Raw genomic sequence first — 26,242 nt, 5'->3', positions numbered from 1 at the left:
GGCCAGCCACACCCCGGGGGCCCCCGGCCCCTCTGCCAGGCAGGCCAGCCACACCCTGGGGGCCCCCGGCCCCTCTGCCAGGCAGGCCAGCCACACCCCGGAGGCCCCTGGCCCCTCTCCAGGCAGGCCAGCCATGGGTGTTCAGCTTTTTTCCCATTCCCATTAATTTTATTGTTTGTGAAGTCACTAGGCTAGAAGCACTAAAAAACACCTCCTCGTTAGCCACACAACAAGCAGGGCAAGGGAACCACCTTGCCCTCATGGCTCACCCCTACCTAGAGAGTAGCTCAGTTTCCAGACCCACTTAGACCTTGTCCACACTGGGGTTTTTGCACTGGTGTGGACAGCATTGGTGCAAACCCCTAGTGAGGAAAGGCTGCACCATGAGTTTGATCGTTTGAAGCCAAGATAAGCAGCACAAGTCATGCTTTATATTGGTGCAGGCGCATCTAACACCAGGGACTTGCACTAGTGCAAAAGGCTAGACAGTCTAGATGAGGCACCCTTGGTCTCCCTGCTGATACTGTCGCAAGGGAGTCAATCACAGGAACAGGTTTTGTGACACTGGTCCACTGGGAACTGAAACAGCAAACCCAACAGCCATCAGACTAAGTACTTCTGGGTACAGCTCACCAAGCCTGGATTTCAGCTCGTAACCAGAAGACTCCAAATCACCACCAATCCCCTGAACCCTCCCCATCACCTGCAACTGAGCCCCACCACATTAATGAGCTAGCCACCTGTTGCAATTAATATTAACAACATGAAGCCCCAACTCCCAGCAAAGATGGGGGGGGTTAAACTTTCCCCCAATCAAAACAGATCTGGATGGTCTCAGTATAAATAACCCAGAACATAAACAGCTAGAGGCATCTCTTGGTCATTCTAGCTTTGGAATTCCAACCCACAGCGAGCAGCAAGCAGTGAATTGCAGAGCTTAGTTACCTGTTAGCAATGTCAATTGCCTCTTTGTTAGGAGGGGGGATCAGGAAGCACACAGATGGTACCATGGCCTCATTGCCTGTGGGGCTGATCACCTTCCATTTGGTCCTCTGGGAATTATCTTCCAGCACACACTCATCGTTCTTACAGATGGTGATCTACGTAGGCAACAAAAATAAGATTGCATTCCAACACCTGACCCATTATTGCCTTCTATTGTGGCCAGATCCCTTTCTGGGAGACTCCAGTAGGGCTACCTAAGGAAAGGAGGCTTTCAGCCAACTCACTTTAAAATCGAGCAAAAGCGAAGTAAATTGTGAATCACCTCAAAGAGCTGTCTAGAGAGGAAGGGAGGAGAAATTCAGTGATGCCGGGATGCTCTCCGGAAAGTCTTTAGCTAGAAGGTATCAATTCCACCCTCCTATGGGAATGGAACGTTTGCTACTGCTCAGAGAAAAACCAGGACCATTGGAGAAGCTATTTCAGAAGAGGCAATTGCGCTGCCCGCCTCCTTATACATCCCCTCCCTACCTCGCTGTTGTTTCTTACCGTCAAGTGCCATAGAAGTGGTCCAAGTTTCTCTGTTTCCTACTTCCCCACTATTCCCCCAACCCTCTGCACAAGCCTGGATTCTTCTCCTCCCTTCACTCCGAAGCCCGCAGGCTCCTTGCCGTCAGCTCACCTCGATTTGGCGATAGTCACAAACAGCCTTGACCGAGATGGTGCTCTTCAGGACATGGTCCGGATTTCTTGGCTTTAGCTGAAAGATGGTTTTGGACCGCCCAACCAAGCTGGCAACAGAGCTCTTCGACTGAATAAGCTGCTCCTTTTCATCCTGGCAAGAATGAAAGTGCGTCTAGTGCAGGTGGCAAAAGAGAACCACTAAATCCCTTAGAGTTGTTGCAACAACCCTCTTGCCCCCTGAAAGGTGAGGGTCCTCCAGGGCTGGGCTGGGCTGGGCTCTCAAGGGCTGAATGGATATGCCAAGAGAGTCCCTCTCACCCCAGCTGTGGGGGAACACACCCCAAATCAGGGCTGGAACCTTTCCTTTCATTTTTGTGCCATTCCAGACAACTCACTTGCTTACCCCCACCCCACCAAGCTGCATGCAGAGCATTAATTTCTTTTGCTGCTAGAGACAAGAAAATAACAGTCTTCTACAAAATTTAAATTGCAGAGTGTATAAAACCGTGAGCAGCAGGACACACCCTCACTGAGGAGGAATTTCTTTTTTGCTGCTTTGGGAAGGCTGCAGAACCCTGTTTAATTCCTCGTTTTTATAAAGCAAGGAATGAAGGCACGTTTAAAAACAACACTCAGGATGTAGGTGCAAAGAGTTAAGAAGATAAAACATCCCAGAGAAACGGCTCAGAAACATGTCTTCACTAAAGACTTTCCACTATGGTTAGTGGTGAAGCAATCAGAGTTATTAGATATTTTGATAGAAATTTGCCAGCTGGGGTAAATGATATTGCATAATTGGTTTCTGTCAGTCACTGCTGGTCTGATGCTCTGAGATCGCAGTGGTTCTCCATTTTCAGAGCATCCTCAAAAACAATCTACAGCCATTCCAGTGTAGAAGTGTGGGTAACATTACAGAAATCACAGCCTGAATAATTTATTATGGTCCAGCCCACTTTGACTTATGAAGTCAGAAAAACCATCCAACAGAGAACTTTAACACTCATGCTTTCCACTCTGAGCCCATTAAAGGGTCAATTAGTGCACTAGGAAGGGTGAAAGGTCTGAGTTATTTAATGGTTAAAAAAAAAGAATAAGTGCTTAAATAAACTACCTGTGCCTGTCCCAGGGAGCATGATTGGAAGAAATACAACTTTAACTCATTAGTTACCAAAGAATAATAGCACATGTCAGGGAGATAGCTGGACTTCACCGTTCCTGAGACGTCGGTTACTTTTCAAAACAAGGAGTGACCCACTATCATGCCAGAGTCCTAGTACTTGTGGATACAGCTCTAAGAACCTGCAGCTAGTACAGCTGGATTACAAAGGGCCTGACCACCTGAAACTGGGAGGAGGGAATGCGCCACACGGACCCTTAAGAAGAGAGGACAATGAGTCCAGAAGATTTATCCTGCATGACTCCCCAATAACAGCACCCATGTTTTTTGCTGCAGAACCTCTGGATCAAAGGAATCCCATAAGTAAGAGACTGAATATGGCAATGGGATTTCATGCATCTGAGTTTATTAACCTCCACTAATACGTTAGTACTTAATCAGTCCAATCTGAACAAGTGTATAAATGTTAACATTTAAACTTTATCAGAGGATTAGCAATTAAATACTTAAGTAAGCCTGCACTAATTAGATATGCCAAATCAGTAGCTGGTTGACAGTTCACTCCTTGTGTTTTATTATACCAATTTACACTAAGCGGTTATGAAGTTATCTTATTGTTTGGACTGCTCTATATTATTCCATTTGCATCAGGTCATGAGGCCTAAAGATTAATCTGCCAAAGAGCAGCCTGCTACTGATGTCTTGATTACTGAATATAAACATACACAATTACCCTTATGCTCACTGCTTTGATTTTATCGTTAGCAACTTTCTGGAACTGGCATAACAGATTAATGACAGATTTGATCTGGATTAAGAGTGGGCATTTCCCGCCATCCTTCCCTGCACCGGCTAAACAACCAACTGGATGCAGCCTCCAGCTGCATTTGACCAGATCAGAGTAACCATCTTAGACAACAAAACTCACCCATCACCGTATTTCTACGCACAGAAAGATAGTGTGGTAGATAGTGATGGTGAAACATCTGGACTTCATTTTCCTGTGGTATAAAAGGTCTCTAACCAGCCTGTTTGCACAGCCGGCTCCTCTTCCCTTCAGCAAGGGTGCAAGGATACAGAGAGCCTTGTGCTCTATAAGAGTCCTTTACTGCAGTCACTGATCTTCCATTATAGCTATTAAATTAAAATCAGATTAGTGTAGACAGTGTTCAGTAAACAGAAAGCGGCACAGTTAAGGTCACACAGCCTGTACTCGGACACACACACGCACAATCAAAATGCAAAGAGTGGCCTGAGACAGGATAGGCAAAGAACATTCAACTTAACTGTGCTGTTGTAGGAATAAACAAATATACCCATTTTCCCCTGTAACACAAAAGCCAGCAAGCAGTGCTGCTCCACAATACTGATTGTGTATTGCACCAAGCCCATGGTGTTGGGGCTTATACAGAACACCCACCATGGAATCCTGGAGCAGATCTTCCAGGCGGGTCAGGCTGGTGTTCTGGTCACAAGAATACTTCCGTTTGATAGAGTCCTGGAGACTCCGCAGGTATGTTTCTGACTCTCGGGCATCGCTGAAGAACTGCAAAGCCAAAAAGCATTACAGAAAGCTGTGCGATACAACACACCAAAGGCTATTCATTGCCACAGGCAACACCGAAAGGAACCAACCAAAAATCTCATTAGGCAAGTTTCTGCTGCATTTCTCTCCATCTTTGTGCTGTTGGAGCTGTAAGCACCACCACAGGCATGGCCTGGGCTATAGCGAGAAATCACATCCCACCATATAAAGTGCCCAGAGGACCCGGCAGAAGGGAAAGAAACACATGGGAACAAACTCAGAAGTCCTTCATTTAAAGCAGTGTTCAGGATAAAGCCTATACTGCCCTGCAAAAGGATAAGTGCGTTGTGGGGCTCAAACATCAGGGTCAGTTGATGCTATACCATAACCACGGTGCACATCCAGGTTTGGGTCTCTGAACCATAGATCAAGGACAGAAATGCAGGACTGTCCCTCCCTACTATACCTGGAAGTAAGCAGCATTCTCCTTCACGTGCTGGTCTACACATAAGCAGAGCTGTTTGATCCATTGCCACTGGGACTGGACAGCTGCACTATATGCCTGGAAAATACACACATACAAAGAAAACCACAAGTTACAACAACAAAGGAACAAGGTGCATCTGTCAACGAAGGGGCTTGAGTCAGTGTTCGGCTGGTTCACTCAACTAGCTTACAACGTTCACATAAGGAAAGAAGGATTTGGTTGTAATGAGATGTCGTGGGAAGTGCCCTGGAATAGAGACCAAAGGAAATAAATTAAAGAAAGGAGGCTCCTCAAGTGGCACTTCCAAGGTAGTTTCCCTCCATCCCCTGGAATTGGTGGAGGGGCTTGTCAGTAAAAAACCCTGCCCTAAGAACCCTTTGCTCCACAGACATGTTTGCTCCATCAGTCTCATAACCATGAATAATTCAAAGCGAGCTCAGGGCCACTGGCTCTCTTATCTTACCACAGGACCTTGGGCCTGGGCCTGGTACACACAAACATTTATCATTATTATCTTGGGAAGGGCACTGTGTAGAAGTGTCTCCCTTGTCCTCACAATAGGCAACCTTATAAATAAAGCTGTTTACGTCTACTTGGAGTTGATAAGAGCAGTTCAGGGTGGAGGTGGATGTGTGGTGTGTCTACAGCATGTCTCCCACTAAGCTGGGTTCAATTGATATGGCTTGGCGTGACACTCCCCAACTCCCCAGCGTATCTGCCCTTCAAGTGATCAGTTACCTCTACAGTCTGTTTGGCCGGGTGATTCTCCAATGACAGCAGCTCCGCCGTATCTTGTAGAGACCGGAACACATCTTGTTTCTCTTCCAGTTCCATTGTCAGCTCCTGAGTAGCAGACACAAGCAAAGACTCAAATCAAAATCAATCGTACATTTCTGTGGAAGCTGTACTTGAGTCATTACATATCCAGGCCAGGCTGAAGAGGAGCAGGGATGTGGGGCAGGGTTAAAGCCGGTGTTGGGAACAGCACTGAACATTTCTTCAGTTCCTAGCATGTAGGTTTTGAATGGTAACACCTTATTAATACTGTCTTGAAGGGCAGTCTCCTTAACCTTAACTGAGAATTTCTGCCTTGGAATTTCCTTAATTTTGAATGGATACAGCTATAAATAAAACATTATTCAGGAAGTTATCGTTCAAAGACTAGATGCTAGGAGCTGAGGGAATTCGCAGCCAAGTTTTCAACTCCAGCTTTAACCCTGCCCCACCAGATATTTATTACATGCTCACAAAACTGGAAACCCTGCTGAACAGATTTAGCTTGTCCCTTTGCCTTCTACGCCAGCCACAGTTCGCCAGTGGTGCTCGTGACTGCAGCAAGTGCTGCGGGCTGAGCTGTAGGAGCTCAGAATCCTGGGAAGCCTTAATTTGAGAGCTTGTAAGCCAGCTGGACATTTTACAGCAATTGAAAAGCAATACCAGTGTAATCAGCGGTGCTTGTAACTAGGCAGCCCTGTTCTGATGGGTGCCCTGTGCCTGCACTATACTCACTGAGAAGTAATTCCTTTTGGCAGCAATATTGGGGTTGTTGTCACTCCAGTCATACGCCAGCTCCTCTTCCTCCTTTTCATTCAGCCAGATTAACTCGGCAGTGGCTCGGGACACAAACCCGTACAGGCTCTGGAGATGCCGCAGTCGGAAGCTCGACATTTCCTGCATTCCATGAAATAACCCACCCATCTCATGATCCATAAATGGATGCTTCTCAGACTCTTCTCTCTTCCAGTGCCCCTGAAGGGGGCTGAGGACATACAGTTACAGTACTACGAAGATGTCTGAAAAGTGTGTAAGTGAAAACCACCACCCCCGAGATGATGACTCCAGCTGTGACGAGTTGCTCCAAACTGGGAAACATTTCTCATGTCATGTAAGTCAAGCAAATAAGGACAATGAGAACAGCTTAGGAAATTTGGATCCTTTGCCTTGGACACTCAGGGTTACAGGCTGAGTAAAGCCATGGCCTCCATAGCACACAGGCCAACCTTGCCAAAATAACCTGGTTTGCCATAAACAGGTTTCCTCTGAATTCTGAAGAAGACACTAACGTGTCTGCTCTTCTCTCAGCTCTCAATGATTACTGCTGTTCCCTCTCCCAATCCTCACCACCAGCAGAGTATGGACCCCGTATTCTGCATCCTGTGCCAAGGGAATATGGTGCTGGGTGGAGGGGTGGGACTCTCAGGCACCAGAGCATGCTGTGGACATGGATAATGCCTACTCACCATCAGCTTGCAGTACTGTGTCTCCAGCTTGCCGAGCGTTTCTGTGTAGCTAGTGCGGAAATTCTGAGACATTTTACCCTAAGAAGGAAAAAATGGTTCACGTTGCCAGTATATAGCTTCAATTTCAGAGCATCGCACCCCACACCAGCCACTTCCCCTGAGTTTTCCTTGAGCGGTAAGGACCAGAAGCGAGAATGCTAGCTGTGGCAAGTGGTCTCTTCTCTGAAGCAGGGGGTTGGGGGAGCGGGGGGGCAGAGGAGAGAAAGAGGAGAGGGAAATCAGGCGGTTTCCCTTAGTGAAGGAATAGGGCTCCAAGAGAAAATAAAAAGAACAACTTATGAGAAATTGGGCTTAAGACAACAAATCAATGAGGATCAAATCTGAACAGTAGCCGCAGCACTTAAGCCTCTTTGGTTTGAGCTTTGCCTGCAGAATAAGCTAATGGTGATACATTAAAATCCTGGTTCAATGGGACACACCTTAGATTCACAGATTCTAAGGGCAGAGGGGACCATACAGCACAGGTCACAGAACTTCCCCAAAGTAATTCCTAGAGCAGAGCTTTTGGAGACAGATCCAACCTTGATTTAACAATTGTCAGAGATGTGGAATTCACCATGACCCTTGGAAAATTACTCACACTGTTAACTACTCACACTGTTAAAACTACATTATTTCCAGACTGAATTTGTCGAGCTTCAATTTCCAGTCATTGGATCGTGTTAGCTCTTTCTCTGCTCCACTGAAGAGCCCATTATTAAATGTTTGCTCCCCATGTACATAGTTATGAACTTTATTCAAGTGACCCCTCTTTGTTAAACTCAATAGATTGAGCTCTTTGAGCCTATCACTAGAAGGCAGGTTTTCTAATCCAATCATTCTTGGGGTTCTTCTCTGAACCTTCTTGAATTTATCAACACTCCTTGAATTGTGGGCATCAGAACTGGACACACTATTCTGGAAGGAGTCACACCAGTTCCAAATACAGAGATAACATAAACTCTCTACTCCTACCTTTAATGAGTCTTGATAGTTGAGAGTGCTGGTAGAGCTGGCTGCACCATATACCTTCAAAGATGCCTCACTGCAGCAGCTTCAAGTGTATTCACACTCAAAAGCCACCAAACACTCACAGGATCTGATGTCATGCCCCTCCTCATCACTCCTCCGAGCACTGGCAAACTCTAGTGCCCTCAGTTACACTATCAAGTCTGTGTCCCCTCACCTCGTACATCCTGGCCTCCTTCACACTGGTGCCCAGATCCTCCACGCTGGAGTGGACGTGCCGCTGAGTCTCCAGCTGAGATTCCACACTCGGCAAATCACTGCCCCACTCCGCCCGCTCCAGCTTCATCTGAAACAGCCACCAATAGGCCCAGTCAATGTTCGCCATCCCAAAGAGCATGCTCAAAAGCACAGGATCCTGGAGGTGACATCACCTCCTAGCTCACTATTGTAGCAACAGATGCAAAGCCCAGCCCCGGTGCAGTGTGCTCCTTAAGAGACTGACCCTAACAGCGCTCAGGTCAATGTCCAAACTCACACTGACTTCAGGGGCAGCTGGCTCAAGCCCTATGCTCATGTCAAACAGGAGGAGCTTGTCAGGCTGAATTAGTCTTGAGCCCTGCTTTGGAGACAGCCTTCCACTATTCCCTGCAAACAGCAGGAGCATCATATGGGAAACCAAACCCAGCTCAGGGCAAGAGGGACTTCTCAGAAACAAGAGTATCTGGAAACCAACGGCATTCCCTGTGCACCAGGGACCAGTTGCACTGTCACAACATTTGTGGTTTAAAGGAAAAAAAAAAAAAAAAGACAGAAACCCCCTCCACATTTTTCAGTTTTCTGACTTTGTTTTAGTGCCAATACAGGCAGCTGAGTCAGCCTGTAGAGCTAGTTAAAGCCCAGGGCATGCACACACCTGCATCTCTTCCACCCAGGACAGCAGCTCGTACACAAATCGGAGGTTGCCTTCATCTTCAGAAGAGGAGATGGCCACCAGCTCCGCCCGGGTCATGGGCTTCCGGAACCAGGAGGTAGAGGAGGTGTGCGTGCCCTTTGTCAAGGGCTCTGCCTTCAGGTGTGTAGTGGTCAGGGTGGACGGCTGTACCAGCTCCAAGGTAGAGAAGTGACCCTTCCGGTACAGGTTAGTGCATTCCAGCCTCAGCGTGACCAGCTCATCTTGCAGCCGGACGATCCTGGAGCAGAGAGGGGGAAGGAAGACAGGAGCTGAGTTACCGATGTCTGGACTCCAGCAGATATATGGAACGACACCTGTTCTCCACAACGATCCTGCTTATCAAGGGTTTGTCTATCTGCTGAAGGAATCCCACCTCACAGGAAGCCCACGGAGAGCATGACGCACTCAGCTGGGCACAGCCACTACCACCAGGACTCGCATACCTTGCTGCTTAATGCAGCATATGAATGTGTTTCAGTCTATATCCCCCAGTCAGCGATGCTTCCTCATACACACAGCCCCTCACCTGAAGACCAGCTCCTCCAGCTGGTAGTAATTCTCATCTCGGAGGATCTGCACATCCACCTGCAGCTGCCGGATGAGCCCCTCGCATTCCTGCAGGTACATGACCACATCGGATTCGTACTGCACTGGCTGGCCAGACTCCAGGTGAGCAGCATCCTGCAGCGAGAGGTCGGAGTTACCAGGGGGATAGGTCATCCCCGCTGTACTGTAAGGGACATGCAAGGCAAGAGGGCTGTGTTCTGGTTCAACATTCAAAGGATTCGTAGATGTTGTGGCCAGAAGGGACCATTTATGATCATCTAGCCTGACCTCTGCGTAACACAAGCCAAAGAACCTCCCCTACTGGCTTGTGCATCAAGCCCATAACTTCTGTTTGAGCCAGTGCAACGTCTTTTAGGAAGACATCCAGTCTCGCTATAAAGACTCCAAGTGGTGGAGAATCCACCCACCCCTAGACAAGTTATTCAAATATTTAGTTACCCTCCCTTTAAAACGTGCACCTTGTTTCCAGTCTGAATTTGTCTAGCTTCAACCACTGGCTCTGGTTACGTCATTCTCTGCTAGCTTAAAGGGCCGTCAACGATCAGAAATCATTTCCCCACATAGGTACCTCGATGCTTTAGGTACGTCTACGGTGCAATCGGGGCGTGACCGCAGCACGCGTAGACAAACCCGAGCTAGGGCTGAACCAGCTCAAACAGCAGCGAGACCACAGCAGGACAGGCGATACGACCAACCCAGGCCCTGCGCACGTCCTCCAGCGGCTAACCTGTGCTACCACAGCTTCGCTGCTCTTGGCATTCAAGCTAGCTCGCCCAAAGCCAGCCTGGATCTCTTACACGTCTGACTGCCCTGTAGACTTGCCATAGCCAGTCACCTCAGAACCTTCTCTTGGATCACCAGAATAGATTGAACCTCTTAAGACTCATTATAAGGCATTCATTCCCAGACTGAATCATTCTCGTAGCTCTTTGCCGAACCCTTTCCAGTTTTTCAGCATCCTTTTGGAAGCACGGACACCTGATTGGACACAAGGACTAGTAACCGTCTGACTGATGCCATATACCAAAGTAACACCACCTCCGTACTCCTACGTGATGCTCCCCCTGCTTATACATCCAACGATCACATTCACCTTCTTAGCTAGCACAGTACTGGGCGCTCCCGTTCCACCAAGAACCCCACGCCCTATTCAGAATAAGCTCAACACCCCAAGGGTGAGGTGCTGAGGTCTAAGCAGAAAGGCAGCTGCTCTGCCAGGCTATAGAGGCGAGTGAGGTGGGTTCGAGGGAAGGAACGAGGACAATAGACACAAGGCAGGAGGTGATCCTGGGAGACTAACACCAACACTCACGGCTTGCAGTGTGTTCCTTGCCAGAGTGAGTTTTTCTTCACAGCTCAGAGCACCATTCTGAATTTTGTTAGCGATTTGTAGCAGCAATTCCAGCCTGCGACAAAAGAAACAATCAGAGACATGAGCCTCTCCGGGACACCTTCAGCCACCATAGCGGTGGCAGAAGAGAATTCTCAACAGGGATCCAGCGAGCTCTGCCTTCCCACAGTTCAATACCAACCTCTCCACTGCTGGCCGCAACGACTTCTCGCGCTCCAGCATCTCTATGATCAGCTTGCCCCATTCCTCCTCCACGTCATTGGGGTGGTAACCTTGGGGCAGCTTGATGCGGCCGAATTCAATCCATACCTGGAAACATAGTAGTAGAACAGTGTCTCTTACCCCGCTGTATTACACCATTGACCGCATCTGAGTGACTTATTCCAATGACATCTCTTGGGGGAGGAGGGCAGTCTTCTTGGTTATAGCCCTGCATACCCCTAACCTGAATGTAGCTCCCCCTACACCACCTTGAGAGGGGCTGCCTCGGTCATCAGACCACTCTCTCTGCACCACGCCGCCAAGGGGCTAACACACTGCTGGGAGGTGCTAGGATACCACAGCGATCAGAGCAGCAGAACCACCCATGCCTCAGTCAGGTTGGCTCAGCGACGCTGCTGGCATTATAATAACCCTCAGGGTCATTTTTGTTTCTCTGTTTCAAAACAAATCCAGACTGAACGTACAGTAAATCTTGAAAAACCAAATGTTCCCAGCGACCAGTCACGCAGCTGAGAAGTCTCTTACCTCTAGTAGTTTATACAACTCCTCTATCCTCCCTTTTTCTTGTTCTTTTGTTGGGATTTCCGTTTCTTTGAAGTGTATGTACTGATTATAAAGTGCCTGCAACGGGAGACAGCTGTATCAGCACACAGCCCAAGGCACCATCTCACGCTACCACCAGTTAAGCCCAAAGCCACAACTGGCACCAGACACTCCAAGAAAACCCTTACCTTTAGCTCAACAGGGTTCTGGGGGAAGGATGTATCTGACATCAGTATCGTGTGCTGTTTGATCCACGGGATGAGGGAGTCCACGCGGTTCTGGTACTCTAGCCACCTTGAATCCACCTCCTGGGAGGAGAAGGGGGAGCCATTTGAAGTGCTAATACTGGAAAGCAGCTACACAAAGCAACAGGCAAAATATCGCAGCTGGGCCCCAGTACGTTGCCAGCCAAAGCAGGGGAGAGAACAAACGGAACGTGCATCTTTGCGACTCAGACCGGTGACTTCTGCTGCCCAACCCCAGCTGAAAGTGCCTCCCCTCTTGTGATGCAGTTACACCGGCACAGAGGGAAAAGCAGGACCTTGCTATAAGCTGCTGTCTCCAGGGCACAACAGAGCTAGGTTACGCCGCTGCCCAGAGCTGAGACTTCAGTGCACCGCCTCAGGCTGGTCACACGAACCCACGGAGAACCAAGTGACTTTGCATGGTGCACAGGAGAATTAAAGGGCAGCCCAACCTGACTGGGGAAACTGTAAATTGCCCCACACTGCTCCAGCAGCAGCAAGCTGACATGAGCTCCAACCCCCACTTCCCTCTCCTGATTCCAGTCTCCGTGCTGGGAGAACCCTGCTAAACAGCACAAACTTCCACTGCCTTTTTTTTTTTTTTTTTTGGAGACACCATCTTTTGTAGTTGGAGATGGAAGCCTCCAAACTTTTCTCCTGGAGACGAGGCAGACAACTCACACCACCCCCAGTCACGACACAAGGTGCTTACAGACCCGCCTTCCATAGAATTCAGGGTCAGAAGGTGTAAAAAGCAGCCGTTCTTACTATCGCACTGATCCCGTCTCCTCCCTCGGGGACCTTGGGAAAGGCATCGTAGATTGAAGACACATACGTTATCACAGACTTCTCATCTGGAGATGGGACATCCACATCTGGGGCAAGGGGACAAAGAAATCTAAGTCAGAGGGGGAAGAGGGGAAGAGGTAATCTTCTACCCAGATGGGCCAATCACCATTGTCTCTCACCTTCGGCATCCAGCAACCGGGTGACTCCAAGCCTCTCTGCAACCTCAAAGGCCTGTTCCAGATTCTCCCGGTTACTCTGTATCTGCACCCGCTCCATGTCCACCATATCCGGCCTGTAAGACACACCCAACAGCTCAGAGACAGCCACCGTCACACCTAGCCAAGGTGACACTCTGCTTCTGGTACAGCACCGTGCGTTCACAGCCAGATACCGCTAACCATACATGATACACAGGTACATGGAGACCAAGGAGGAGGAGGGAGGCTCCTAACACTACAAAGGGGGTCACCAGTGATTCCCCCAACGTGCCAGGAGCAAGCACTGTTCATGCAAGCAGGTATGCAAAGTTACAATAGGACATAAAGTGCAAATGAGGATTAGGACCAGAAGATCTTCACGTTCAAGGCAAGAAAAGCAGAGATTTCCTGGCTAGTTCTTTGAATCTGCTACACCCAGCTCAGTGCTGGGGTACACACTGCTCAGGACTCCTAACCCCACAAACAGTTACTCCCTTGTTTTCCATCTTCCTTCTGCAGAGTGACTCATGACCCCACTCCTTTCCATTTAGGGGGTTGCCCGTGGTCAGTCAGTCACAGCCTGACAAAGGGTAATCCAGGTGACAGATGCTGTCTGGAGACATCTGATGATGCTTTGACCTTACTGACAATTTTTGCTCATCTCCTTCACCCTCAACAGCGTGGTCTAGTGGTCAAAGGCAGGGGCGGGGGAGCAGGAGTCAGCCCTGCTGAGTTCTAATCCCAGCTCTGCCACCAACTCACTGTGCAGCCGGCAAGCGTCAGAGAGAGATAATACCACTTGCCTAGCTAGCTCACAAGGAGTTTTGTGAGCCGCTTAATTGCTGCTTCAAGAGAGCCTAGAGATGCTTAGATGGAAGGTGCCACTGAAGTGCTAAGTATTATTATTCACTGAGAGCAGAGTGGGAAATGACAACATTTACAGCACAGCAGCGCCTCCATAATCTGGTTTTAAAGCTTTTTTCCCCTTTGTTAAAAGGCCAACACTACTTGCAACTGTGTGCGTGCTCAGCTTCTTCTGCTATGCGGGGCCCGAAGCAGAACGCCCATCCTCCATTATTCTAGGTCGGGCAGAACTAGGATTTCAAGGTGCAGACTATTAAATGCAAAGAGAGAACAAAGAGCCTTAACCTCCCCCATAGCCAAGCCAGACTCCTCTCTGCGTACCTGTATCTGTGAATGAGTGCATTGAACATCTTCCCGTCGCTCCAGCACGAAGAGAAGTTGGTGCACTTCACTCCCACGTAACCTGCAGTCACCTTCTGGGTCCACAGAAGCAGCTTCTCCTTAGCGGACATGTCCCCTGACTCCCCGCTGATGTAGATATCGGAGATCTGTAAAGACATGGTGTCGCTGGTGACACGGCACTTTGGAAGCGGGAAGAACCCTGTTGGGCAAGTTATGCAGATTTTATTTCGATACATACACACCGTACGAGGGCTCTCAGGAGCTAGTCTCATATGAAAAGTCCAAGCCAGGGATCCATGTCTAAAGACAGGTTATAGGCATACAGCACCTCAATTTTTACTGCCACAATTGCTTGGATCGGTGCGGACTAAAATCAGCTGAAAGCTGAGGTCAGGGCAAATTCAGCGTAGCTGCACGTAACTCGGCTGAAGGCTTTTCAGAGCAAAGGACATTTGGTTAAAGGGATACTATAGCCTGAGAGCTTTGAAAAGGACGAATATTGCATCCTGGGATGCACAAACAGGGGAACCTGGAGTAGGAGTGGAGAGGTTATTTTACCTCTGTATTTGGTGCTGGTGCAACTGCTGCTGAAATACTCTGTCCAGTTCTAGTGCCCACAAGCCAAGAAGGAGGTTGACAAATTGGACATGGTTCAGAGAAGAGCCACGAGAACGATTAGAGGATTAGAAAACCTGCCTTCTAGTGATAAATGAAATCGATGGAGTTCTTTGAGTCTAACAAAGAGAAGGTTAAGGGGTCACATGATTTTATCCTATAAGTACCTACATGGGGAACAACCATTTAATAGTGGGCTCTTCAGTCTAGCAGAGACACATCTAACATGATCCAATGGCTGGAAGTTGAAGCTAGACAAATTCAGACTGGAAATAAGGTGTACATTTTTGACAGTGAGAACACTGAACCATTGGAACAACTGACGAAGGATCATGGGGGATTCTCCATCACTGACACTTTTAAAATTACAGCTGGATGTTTCTCTAAACCGTACGCTCTAGGAATTATTTGGGGGCAGTACCATTATTGCCTGTGCTATACAGGAGGTCAGGTCACCACAGTGGGCCCCTCTGGCCCTGCACTCTATGAATATCAAGCATTCCGATTTTTAACAACCCCCATCCCCTTCCCCTGTAAGTAGTCTCTCCTGAAATGCATTCATGTCTTTTTTTTTTTAATTCTAAAAAAAGCTAAAGGTTTTTTTGCTCCCCTGGTGAGATTTAGTAGGGTCTTCTGGGCAGCCCCATCAGGCACACTTGCTCATCCCCTTTCTCTGTACACACTCCTGCCTGCTGCTTCTGTTACAGGGGAAGGGTAAGCACCAACAACAGTGAAACAGACTATGCACAAAGCGCTGTCAAATGCAGGAAGCTAACAACATGAAAAAAAGCAAAGAAAAGATACCTTTCTTTAAGCTCTTTCAGTTATTGTGATTTTAGAGGCTACCTGTAACAATGGTAAGTGTGACATTTTCAGCTGGGAGTGCAATTTTCCCCTTTAATTCATCCAGCCAGTCAACACAGCCTACCTACAAGTCATCGTTTCTGCACTTCTCCCAGAGAGCATCACAAGAGAGCACAACCCAGATAATCACAGTGATGAGCGCTTTGGAAATACCTGAGACAGACAGACAGGGCAGTGGGGTGAAGGTGTTGGAAGACAGAGAGAAGAATGCCCTTCATTTGCCCCTGTGTTTAAGAGCCAGACCCCACACACTGTTAGCATGTCTTGGTGATTTACACTGAGCCGTTTGAAATGTATCTTTCTGCGGGATGTGCATGGAGAACAAGATACTCCAGAAAAACAAACAAATTCCAAGGCATCAGCAGCAGGTGGAGATGGGAGAAGCCGCTAAACCTGGTCTTAGAATGGTTTTCCTACCAGCACAAAGTCTTGCTTGGCTAGGTGGCTGTATACCAAGCCCAGCTACAGTCAGCATTGCAGAGAACATCTTCCAACAGAGACTGCCAGTCAGAGCATCTCTACCTCCTATGATGACTACAGACAGCTTATCAGAACAGCTTTTCCTCCCATGCTGAATTCAGAGAAGCAGCAAGAAATCGTGTCTGGCTGAGCACTCTGGGGTAAAGTACTGGGGCATGGACTGGATCCATCTACTGCCAGGAGACTGCAGAACTGGGCCTGTTCTTACAGTCTAGCTGCACTCCCTCTGTGCTGCTGAAGACTCCCAGGCTCACTTCAGCATAAGATTCACCCAAGCTCCAACAGCAACGCCCTGCTTTTGCCTAACAATGAATGCCTTCATTCATAGATCCAAGACACAGAGCTCTAGACAGAGTCCCCTGGAATAGGGGATACTAAACTAAGTGTTACTGGCTAGACATTGCCAGGGGTCAGGGTTTCTCCCTATTATCACCTTGAACACACATCACCTACAGCTGACCTCCGACTGCTTGTTTACTCAGCCTGCTCTCCTCCCATCCCTCACTCACTTATTTGTCCAGCCACCCCTTAGGTCTACTCTGTTTAGGCTGTAAACCAGGGACTGTCACGGACTATGTGTCTGCACAGTGCCTAGCGTGGCAGACAGGGCAGCTTTGAGCAATATCTTTGGAAGACTATATTGTATTAAATGTATGGCCAGTTTATATCTCATTGTGAGCCAGGGATTGTATTCACCCCGGGGTGGGCAGGGGTTACCACAGCTCCAGCAGGAATTAAACCCAGCAAGGGGTGATTAACGTCTCCAGAGAGGTACCGCCTCCTGGGGAGGCTCACATGTTCTGGCTCAAAGGGGATTCTCCAGAGACCCAAAGAAAAAGGACCGTGGAATAAATAGCCCAAGCTTAAACTGACTTAGGGCCTTTGTTCTGGTTCCTGATCTAAAAACTGATATTGACTTGTAACCACAGGGAAAATCCAGTTAGGGGGATCTGTAGGACTGACACCTACCAGAGCCCTAGGTTGAAGTTGGGGGTCATCTCTGATAAGCTTTTTAGCATGTGTGTAGGTTCTTTTATTGTTTTTAATCTGATTTTTCTGTAATGCTTTTACCTTAAGAATAAATGTGCTTGCTTAGATGGAGGTGTGTAGCAACTTGTAACTGCTGGCAATACACTGATCATAGCGCTTCGAGAGAAACCGAAGTGCAAGCACTGGTCTTTTTAGGCAGACTGGCTTGCTAGGAATATCATAGAGTAGATCAGAGTATGTGTTCGAGACTATGCCAGTGGCTCTCTCAGCTTTCCACAATTAGTAGAATTACTGTCCATCAACTCAAGCAGGACAGGGACAAACAAAAGGGGGAATCTAAATTTTCACCCTGGAGGAAAGGTGCCTGTAGAACGTTAAACCAGCTGATTTGCTCCCATCACTGAAGCCCTGCTCAGCGCTGCAGAAAATCATGTGTCCAGGATCAAGCCCTTATATGTCGCTCCCTTCTGTGCTCCTCTCTCCCTGAACGTCCCCCTGCTTCATTAAACTTAACTAACTGGGAGCACAGGAACTTGATCACGAGCTACCCGCTCACTGCAGTCCTTTAGGAAGGTTACTGGAGGGGAAATATTTTCACTAGAGCTGTCAATTAATTGCAGTTAACTCACGCAATTAACTCAAAAAAATTAATTGTGATTAAAAAAATTAATCACGATTGATCGCGCTGTTAAACAATAGAATACCAATTGAAATTTATTAAATATTTTGGATGGTTTTCTACATTTTCAAATATATCAATTTCAGTTACAACACAGAATACACAGTGTACAGTACTCACTTTATCATTTTTACAGTGTAAATATTTGTAATGAAAATTATATAAACAAAAGAAATAATATTTTTTCAATTCACTTCATACAACTACTGTCATGCAATCTCTTTATCATGAAAGTGCAACTTACAAATGCAGGGGGTTTTTTGGTTACACAACTGCACTCAAAAGCAAAACAATATAAAACTTTAGAGCCTAAAAGTCCACTCAGTCCTACTTCTTGTTCAGCCAATAGCTAAGCGAAACAAGTTTGTTTACATTTACGGGAGATAATGCTGCCCACTTCTTAATTACGATGTCACCTGAAAGTCACCAATGTCACCTGAAAGTGAGAAAAAGCATTCGCATGGCCCGTTTGTAACTGGCGTCGCACTAAAGATTCATATGTTTCTTCATGCTTCGGCCATTGTTCCAGAGGACATGCTTCCATGCTGATGATGCTCATTAAAAAAAATTCATTAAATTTGTGACCAAACTCCTTAGGGGAGAATTGTATGTCTCCTTCTCTGTTTTACCCATATTCTGTCATATATTTCATGTTATAGCCATCTCGGATGATGACCCAGCACATGTTGTTTGTTTTAAGAACATTTTTACTGCAAATTTGACAAAATACAAAGAAGGTACCAATGTGAAATTTCTAAAGATAGCTACAGCACTCGACCCAAGATTTAAGAATCTGAAGTGCCTTCCAAAATCTGAGAGGGATGAGGTGTGGCGCATGCTTTCAGAAGTCATAAAAGAGCAACACACTGATGCGGAAACTACCGAACCCAAACTGCCAAAAAAAGAAAATCAACCTTCTGCTGGTGGCATCTGACTCAGATAATGAAAATGAACATGTGTTGGTCCACACTGCTTTGGATCGTTATTGAGCCGAACCCATCATCAGCACGGACACATGTCCTCTGGAACGGTGGTTGAAGCATCAAGGGACATATGAATCTTTAGCACATCTGGCATGCAAGTATCTTGCAACGCCGGCTACAACAGTGCCTGTTCTCACTTTCAGGTGCCATTGTAAACGAGAAGCAGGCAGCATTATCTTCTGAAAATGTAAAACAAACTTGTTTGTTTGAGCAATTGGCTGAACAAGAAGGAGGACTGAGTGGACTTATAGGCTCTAAAGTTTTACATTTTTTTATTTTTGAATGCAGCATTTTTTTGTACATAATTCTACATTTGTAAGTTCAACTTTCATTATAAAGCAATTGCACTACAGTACTTGTATGAGGTGAATTGAAAAATGCTATTTCTTTTGTTTTTTTACAGTGCAAATACTTGTAATCAAAAATAAATATCAAGTGAACACTGTACACTTTGTATTCTGTGTTGTAATTGAAATCAAGATATTTGAACATGTAGAAAACATCCAAAATATTTATATAAACGGTATTCTATTATTAACAGCGCAATTAATCAAGATTGATTTTTTAATCGCTAGACAGCCCTAATTTTCACCTGGCTTCTACTGCTCACAACGTCCAGCTCCAGTGAAGATTCCCCTTGCAGGGAAGAGAAAGGAAGCTGCAGGGCTGGAGGCAAAGGATCCTCCCTCCCCCAGACATCTGAGGAAGACTCTGTGGAAGCACAGAGAGGAGTGGCAGCAGTAATGTAATTGGTATGCCGCTGCTCACCTCCCTCTCTGGAGTCTGACATGCTTATCACACAGAAAACTGCTCTTTTTCGGTTGCTGCCACACAGCCGGCTTTGGCGTTAACTCTTCCGGACCCAAAGCAGGGATTTCCTTGAAGCAACGGGCTGATAGACTGACATGATCACATGACCCACAGCCACAACAAATGCACGATGCACCTCGCGTACCATCTAAATAACAAACAACATAGTCGTCCGTCCCCAGATTATTAGGCCTTTGCCTACCCCACTCCCCAGGCTGGAAGAAGGGACAGAAAAGGCAGCTGCATCCGCAGGATCCCGACATGCCCCACACATGCTCCACTGTACTACTGATACTGAGAGGCGGTACCACCTCCTCCTTGAAGAGCCTGCTCTTGGCACGAAGGAATCTGAGAAAGGGGGTGATGAGCAAATGGAACTGGGAGCACAAGCACAGAACCTTCCTTACTCACTGATCAGCTCACAAAATTCCTCTGAAATTTTTTTTTAAAGATCAACCACTTTTATCAGGACAGCTCTGCTCCCACCGAGCTTGGCATCTAAATACAGAGCTGCCTTCTCCAGTACATCAAGGTAATGGCCTTGGCCCAACAAGCCAAAATATTCAGCATCGAGCTCCTTTTGCCTACTGATTCCTACCTTTCATGGGCCAAGCCCGATCCCCAGCAGCCCAAACTGCGCTGAGAATCTGGACCGAGGTACTCACGTCCATCACAAATCAGAGGTGGCCCTTCTGCTCCCCAAATGGCAGAGAATAGTGACGTCCTCATCTGAAGCAACCCCCAAAACAAATGCAGCATCTTCTGCCACCCACAACTCCAAATACAGACACAAGAGACCTCTGGCCTCAAGCCCAAAATACAAGGAGACAATTTCACTGCCCCCAAGTTTAACACCCAATAACCAATCTCTTCCAGCAACCCTGCCTATATCACCATGGCCTCAAGCCAAAAACCCAGCGTACACTCATCTAGTCCTTCCCAGGCCAAAATACATCCCACTAGCCCAAGGGTGGGCAAACGTTTTGGCCCAAGGGCCACATCAGGATGTGAAACTGTATGGAGGCCCAGGTAGGGAAGGCTGTGCCCCGCAACAGCCTGGCCCTGCCCCCTATCTACCCCTACCCACTTCCCACCCCGATTGCCTGTCCTCAGAAACTCCAACCCATCCACCCCTCCCCCCTGCTCCTTGTCCCCTGACCGCCCCCTCCCAGCACTCCCCGCACCTAACCACTGCCCCCCTGGGGACCCCAGCCCCATCTAACCCCCCTGCTCCCTGTTCCCTGACTACCTCCCTGACCCCTATCCACACCCCCGCCCCCTGACAGGCCCTCCCAGGACCCCACCCCCTATCCAACCCCCCCGCTCCCTGTCTCCGGACTGCCCCAACCCTTATCCACACCCCTGCCCCGACAGGCCCCCCGGACTCCCACACCCTATCCAACCCGCCCTGTTCCCCGACCCCTGACCGCTCGCCCCCCAGAACCTCTGCCCCATCCAACCGCCCCACCAGATGTGACCCGCGGGCCATAGTTTGCCCACCTCTGCACTAGCCGATGCCCCCTTTGACTATCCGAGGCACAGCACTCCCTCCAATAACTCCGTTTTCTGTTCGCGTTCCCCTGGACCACAAATGGCACTGCTGCACCAGGGCAGGATTCTACTGCCCGAGAGGAGATGGACTCGAACTGGCTGAGTTCACCTTCGCCCCGGAGAAGTGGGGCCGCTTTTCCTCTTTGGAAACATGCTGGGTTGACAGGAACTAGACTGGACACCTGTAATGATCTGGAGGATGGCATGGATTGCGCCCTCAGCAAGTTTGCAGATTACACTAAACTGGGAGGAGAGGTAGATACGCTGGAGGGTAGAGATAGGATACAGAGGGACCTAGACAAATTAGAGGATTGGGCCAAAAGAAATCTGATGAGGTTCAACAAGGACAAGTGCAGAGTCCTGCACTTAGGATGGAAGAATCCCATGTACCGCTACAGACTAGGGACCGACTGGCTAGGCAGCAGTTCTGCAGAAAAGGACCTGGGGTTACAGTGGACGAGAAGCTGGATATGAGTCAGCAGTGTGCCCTTGTTGCCAAGAAGGCCAATGGCATTTTGGGATGTATAAGTCGGGGCACTGCCAGCAGATCGAGGGACGTGAGCGTTCCCCTCTATTTGACAATCGTGAGGCCACATCTGGAGTACTGTGTCCAGTTTTGGGCCCCACAATACAAGAAGGATGAGGAAAAACTGGAAAGCGTCCAGCGGAGGGCAACAAAAATGATTAGGGGACTGGAGCACATGACTTATGAGGAGAGGCTGAGGGAACTGGGATTGTTTAGTCTGCAGAAGAGAAGAATGAGAGGGGATTTGATAGCTGCTTTCAACTACCTGAAAAGGGGTTCCAAAGAGGATGGATCTAGACTGTTCTCAGTGGTAGCAGATGACAGAACGAGGAGTAATGGTCTCAAGTTGCAGTGGGGGAGGTTTAGGTTGGATATTAGGAAAAACTTTTTCACTAGGAGGGTGGTGAAACACTGGAATGCATTACCTAGTGAGGTGGTGACATCTCCTTCCTTAGAGGTTTTTAAGGTCAGGCTTGACAAAGCCCTGGCTGGGATGATTTAGTTGGGGATTGGCCCTGCTTTGAGCAGGAGGTTGGACTAGATGACGTCCTGGGGTCCCTTCCAACCCTGATATTCTATGATTCTGTGAACACTAGCACCTTCCCTCTCTCAGCTGATTAACGACCCTGTCGCTCTTCTCTGTTTGAATTGCTCTCTGCCCTGCCCCGCTACAGGTTTGAGGCTGAATCAGGGGGTGTCTCCCACCATTTCAGTCATGTTCCCTATACGCTCTACCAGTCTCTGCCCCCTTTCCACCCCACAGACTGACAGCAGCCAACAAAGGTACTTGGTAAGTCTCTCTCTCTCTCTCTCTCTCACACACACACACACACACACACACACACACACACACACACACACACACACACACACACACACACACACACACACACACACACACACACACACACACACACACACACACACACACACACACACACACACACAGATAAATGCTAGAAAGTGCTACTAATGCCAGGGACACCACTACTGAAAGTTGCTGCCTTGGCCTGTCTGGCTGCAATGCACCTGTTTCTGGGACCATTCTAACAAGCCTCCTTCCTAACCAACACACTTTGCAAACTGCCCCTTCCCCCATTTTTAATCAGTGCCAACATTTCACAGAAATGTTAAATGCATGCAGACAAAGGGGGGAGCGTGCACGCCACACAAGTGTGAGATCGGAGGGAATGTGCTGTTAGCAACCCCTTGAAAGTGGGTGAACATGCTAACTGTAGTCAGTGCATCTCGAGTGACACACAGGCAATTACACCTAAAACACAAGTAATTGCCTTCCCACATCCTGCTTCTCCATCGAGTGCTGCTCCAGCTCTTTACCTGCACACTCTAGGTAAATTACAGGGTAGAGGCAGCAAAGTACAAACAGGGTCAGTCCACAAGCAAACAGCCCATGCAGTCCCCGCTCTCCTCATCTGACATTCCTAACAGATCTCCATGCAAATTACACCTGAGGGCTATCAGAGTCATGCAGCTCCTCAGGCTGGAGAAAGACACTTCTCCAGGAGCATTCTGACTTGGCTTTAACCTGCCACTTCTCCATATGTATGGCTGTAATTCACAGCGCTAGACACAGGGCTAAGCAGACTGGAGTCAACTGGGAAGAAAACTCTCCCAGGGAAATGGAGGGCTGGGCTGGATCACTGATATTCAGGAGAGCATCCCCCCGCCTCTGAAAGACGGTTCAGTAAATGAATACAAGCACTGACCTTTCCTCCAGAAGGCTTCACGGCCTTCTCCGTCCTGCCCCTCTGAACCTGGCTGCCCTCTTGTGCAGGGAGTGGGCAGCCATCTTCCAAGATCGACCCCGAGATCTGACTGGCTACAGTATCCCTGGTGGGCTGACGGGACGAGTCACTCCCATATCCTGAGGAGCGCTGGGCAGTGCTGGTGGTCGGCCCGCTGAACGAAGAGTCGCTCTGAGAGGCAGACAGTTTAGTGCCAGGCTGAATCCAGGTGCCCTCTCCCCCCTTGAGGGCAGGTTTCTCCCGTGACAATGACAGCCTCTGGGGCTTCTCAAAGCCTTGGTTTTCCACCTGGTCCACCATGGGCGACGGTGTGGACAATTCTGAGATGGTGCCTGGCTCTACGAACCACGAACCTGTCCACGTGGCACTTGAAATACTTTCATTCCCCTCTTCTGCATCCCAGACCTCCGGAGACCCGCCAGCTTCCACCAAAGCTGCAGGCTTCTCCGGCCCGCGTCTGCCCTCTGGCTCCTCTCTAGACACCGCGTGACACCTGGACACAAGCTGGTCTTCATCCCTCCTCTTGTAGTCTTTGATTGCGGTCTCCCTTTGTAAAGGCAACAGCACAGCTCTGCTGCTGCCAGCTCCTGTCCTTTGAAATTCAACCAGCCTGCTCACAGCCTTCTCACAGTTCTTCTCCGCAGGGTTGTCTAGCAGGCGTGCAATGACTGTGGTGCCCTCCTCAGGGGAACCCCTCCTGCCCCCAGACCCCGAGGGCCAGTGCTCGACCACCAGCTGAGCCTTCCGGACTTCCCCTTGAAATCTCTCTTTCACCTGTACAAGGAGACCCTGAGGCAGTGCCTCTGGACTTGAGCTGGGATTAGGATCCAGGGGCTGTGAGGTGCCTTGGTGCAGGGTCTTGGCAATTTCCTCTCCTCCCTCCTGCTGAGGCTGTACTTTGAACTTCTCCAGTGCCTCATCATCCTCAGCAATCTCCGCGCCAGGCAAGGGCTGCTCCTTGGGATTTGCCTCTGGCACCGTTCTCTTCTTCCCCCTCCGCTTCCGTTTAAAGCGAACCCTCTTTTGGGGGGACAGAGGAGCCTTTCCTGGGCCAGCAGCCTGCTCTTTCGGTTCCTTAACGCAGCCCAGAGAATTCCCCATCTCCTCTGAGCAGAAAATGCCAGCAATAATGCAGCTAAGCTGGTCACAGGCCCCTGGATAAATCCTGACCTTAGCTTCATCAGCTTAGACGCACATTTTAAAACACGGAGCACTGTGGGCGATCCCCCATATTCTCTCTCTCGCCCTCACTCACACACACGGAGTCTCTCCCAGCTGCTGCTGTTCCAGACAGCCATCTTACAGACTAAGAGCTGCAACAAGACAAATTCAAAGCATCTCACTGCAGTTCAGAAATCACTTGACCTAAAAGCAGACAGAGACTGGATTGGTTGCAGCTTTCTCTCTCCAAATATGAGGTAATTGGAGCACTGCCCTCGGTAACACAAACAGAAAGCAAGAACCAGACAGAAATCGGGTGGGGGGGGGGGGAGGGAGGGAGAGAGAGGCTGGGGGAGGATGTGGGGGGAGAGAAAGGAGGGTGGGAAGTCAGAAGAAGGGAGGTTGAGCAAAGGTAGCATAAAGAAAAGGGTGGGGAGAAGTAGGGAGAAGCACGGAGAAGATGAGGAGACTCAGCACGCATACTAACAGGAAATCCCATGGCCAACGCTGCGTGGGAAGCCCACAAATTCCTGCCCCTGCACGGAAACAGATTCCTCCGGGCTACGGTCAAGGCGTTTCGGAGGGCCTGCTCACACTGCCTGATGTTTACTCTATTCCTGACTGTTGTCAAATAAACAGCCTCCGACTGCTCCACTCTGGCCATAGGCAGGCTGCTTTTCCTCCAATCACAGCGGAGGAGCATACGGCGGGAGTGGAACCTCCCCAAAGGGCTAATTGTCCTTATCACTGCACACCCTAGGCAGAGTCACGCGATGGGGACCAGAGCCCCCCCAGGACTCAGTGCTCACCTTCTCCACAACACACACACGCACTTTGGGACTAAAACCCAGCACCCTGCCTGCCCCACCCCTCCCCAGAGAGTGGGGATTTGGCTGGGTTGGTACAGGGAGCTCTGACCATTCCCTTCCTTGTAGCAAAATGCACGCCACGCACTAGACACCTGCAACAGCCACCCCGCCCTCTGCCCGCCAAACAGACCCCACTAGCAGAGCAGCAAACAGCTCAGTGGCCAGCTACAGCCTTCCAAACCCAGAGACACCAGCTCCCAGGGCTGCTCCCTCCTAGTGCCCCTGAGCTGAGGTTTCATTCGTTCCCTTCCAAGCCTCCTCTCAACCAGCAAGGGGCTTGTTCGCTTCTAGGTAAAAGGCAAAACAAACTACAGGCCCACATCTCCCAAGCAGGGTTTGCACCAGCCCCCCAGCAAACGGGGAGACAAGTCATGGTCACTAGGCCTGCAGTGCAGAGATGGCACCAGGAGCTCGAAGCAAAGGACACTGCACTGCCCCTTGGCTGTTTCTTTGCAGCAGTGGGCTATGGACTTTCAAATATGGAAGACATGAACGAGATTAAGGGGTTAGCAATAGAGCTACATTCCTAGAAGAAATCTCCTTATTCCAGGCAGAGAGGCAGTGTACAACAGGGAGTGTGTACGGCCAGGGAGCAGGCCCAGCTGTAAGCACTTAATCTCCCTGGGCCAGACCAGCTATCCTCAACAAATCCTCACGGCTGGTAGGTTTTCACTTCTTGACTGCGGAGGGAGCAAGCCCGAAACAGCTCCAGGACAGTGCCGCGGGATGGCTCCTGCGCTCCCATCTGCCTGCCTCAGAACTGCAGAACGCTCCCTTTGAAACCCGGCTCCTTCAGGCCAACTGCAGTGCAGCAGCACCACCTAGCGTCCCCCGAGACATCCGAAACGAGCCGAAAAAACAGGAACCATGTCG

General features: G+C 49.0%; 1 protein-coding gene across 9 annotated transcripts in view; it reads right to left on the bottom strand.

Annotated features, from left to right (window-relative positions):
• The window catches only part of MACF1 (microtubule actin crosslinking factor 1), a 257,658-nt gene that overhangs the window by 123,232 nt on the left and 108,184 nt on the right, over nt 1–26,242 (bottom strand). For 6 of the 9 annotated variants that reach the window (XM_073317698.2, XM_073317700.2, XM_073317701.2 and 3 more), the window contains 17 exons: nt 14,055–14,221; nt 12,852–12,964; nt 12,652–12,758; nt 11,827–11,946; nt 11,621–11,716; nt 11,055–11,182; nt 10,835–10,928; nt 9,482–9,636; nt 8,917–9,193; nt 8,221–8,349; nt 6,996–7,073; nt 6,265–6,426; nt 5,494–5,598; nt 4,735–4,830; nt 4,164–4,289; nt 1,625–1,777; nt 946–1,100 (listed from right to left, as the gene is read on the bottom strand). In XM_073317698.2, coding sequence (XP_073173799.2) covers nt 946–1,100; nt 1,625–1,777; nt 4,164–4,289; nt 4,735–4,830; nt 5,494–5,598; nt 6,265–6,426; nt 6,996–7,073; nt 8,221–8,349; nt 8,917–9,193; nt 9,482–9,636; nt 10,835–10,928; nt 11,055–11,182; nt 11,621–11,716; nt 11,827–11,946; nt 12,652–12,758; nt 12,852–12,964; nt 14,055–14,221 — 2,261 coding nt within the window. Of the gene's footprint in view, nt 1–945; nt 1,101–1,624; nt 1,778–4,163; nt 4,290–4,734; nt 4,831–5,493; nt 5,599–6,264; nt 6,427–6,995; nt 7,074–8,220; nt 8,350–8,916; nt 9,194–9,481; nt 9,637–10,834; nt 10,929–11,054; nt 11,183–11,620; nt 11,717–11,826; nt 11,947–12,651; nt 12,759–12,851; nt 12,965–14,054; nt 14,222–23,300; nt 24,803–26,242 lie in introns of those variants that run through there. The other 3 variants (XM_073317693.2, XM_073317695.2, XM_073317692.2) reach the window with 1 other exon arrangement.

The sequence above is a fragment of the Lepidochelys kempii genome, chromosome 19, assembly GCF_965140285.1.
Source record: "Lepidochelys kempii isolate rLepKem1 chromosome 19, rLepKem1.hap1, whole genome shotgun sequence".
Classification (NCBI taxonomy): Eukaryota; Metazoa; Chordata; order Testudines; family Cheloniidae; genus Lepidochelys; species Lepidochelys kempii.
Note: the sequence above shows the minus strand (reverse complement) of the source record. Positions and strands in the feature narration are given on the sequence as shown.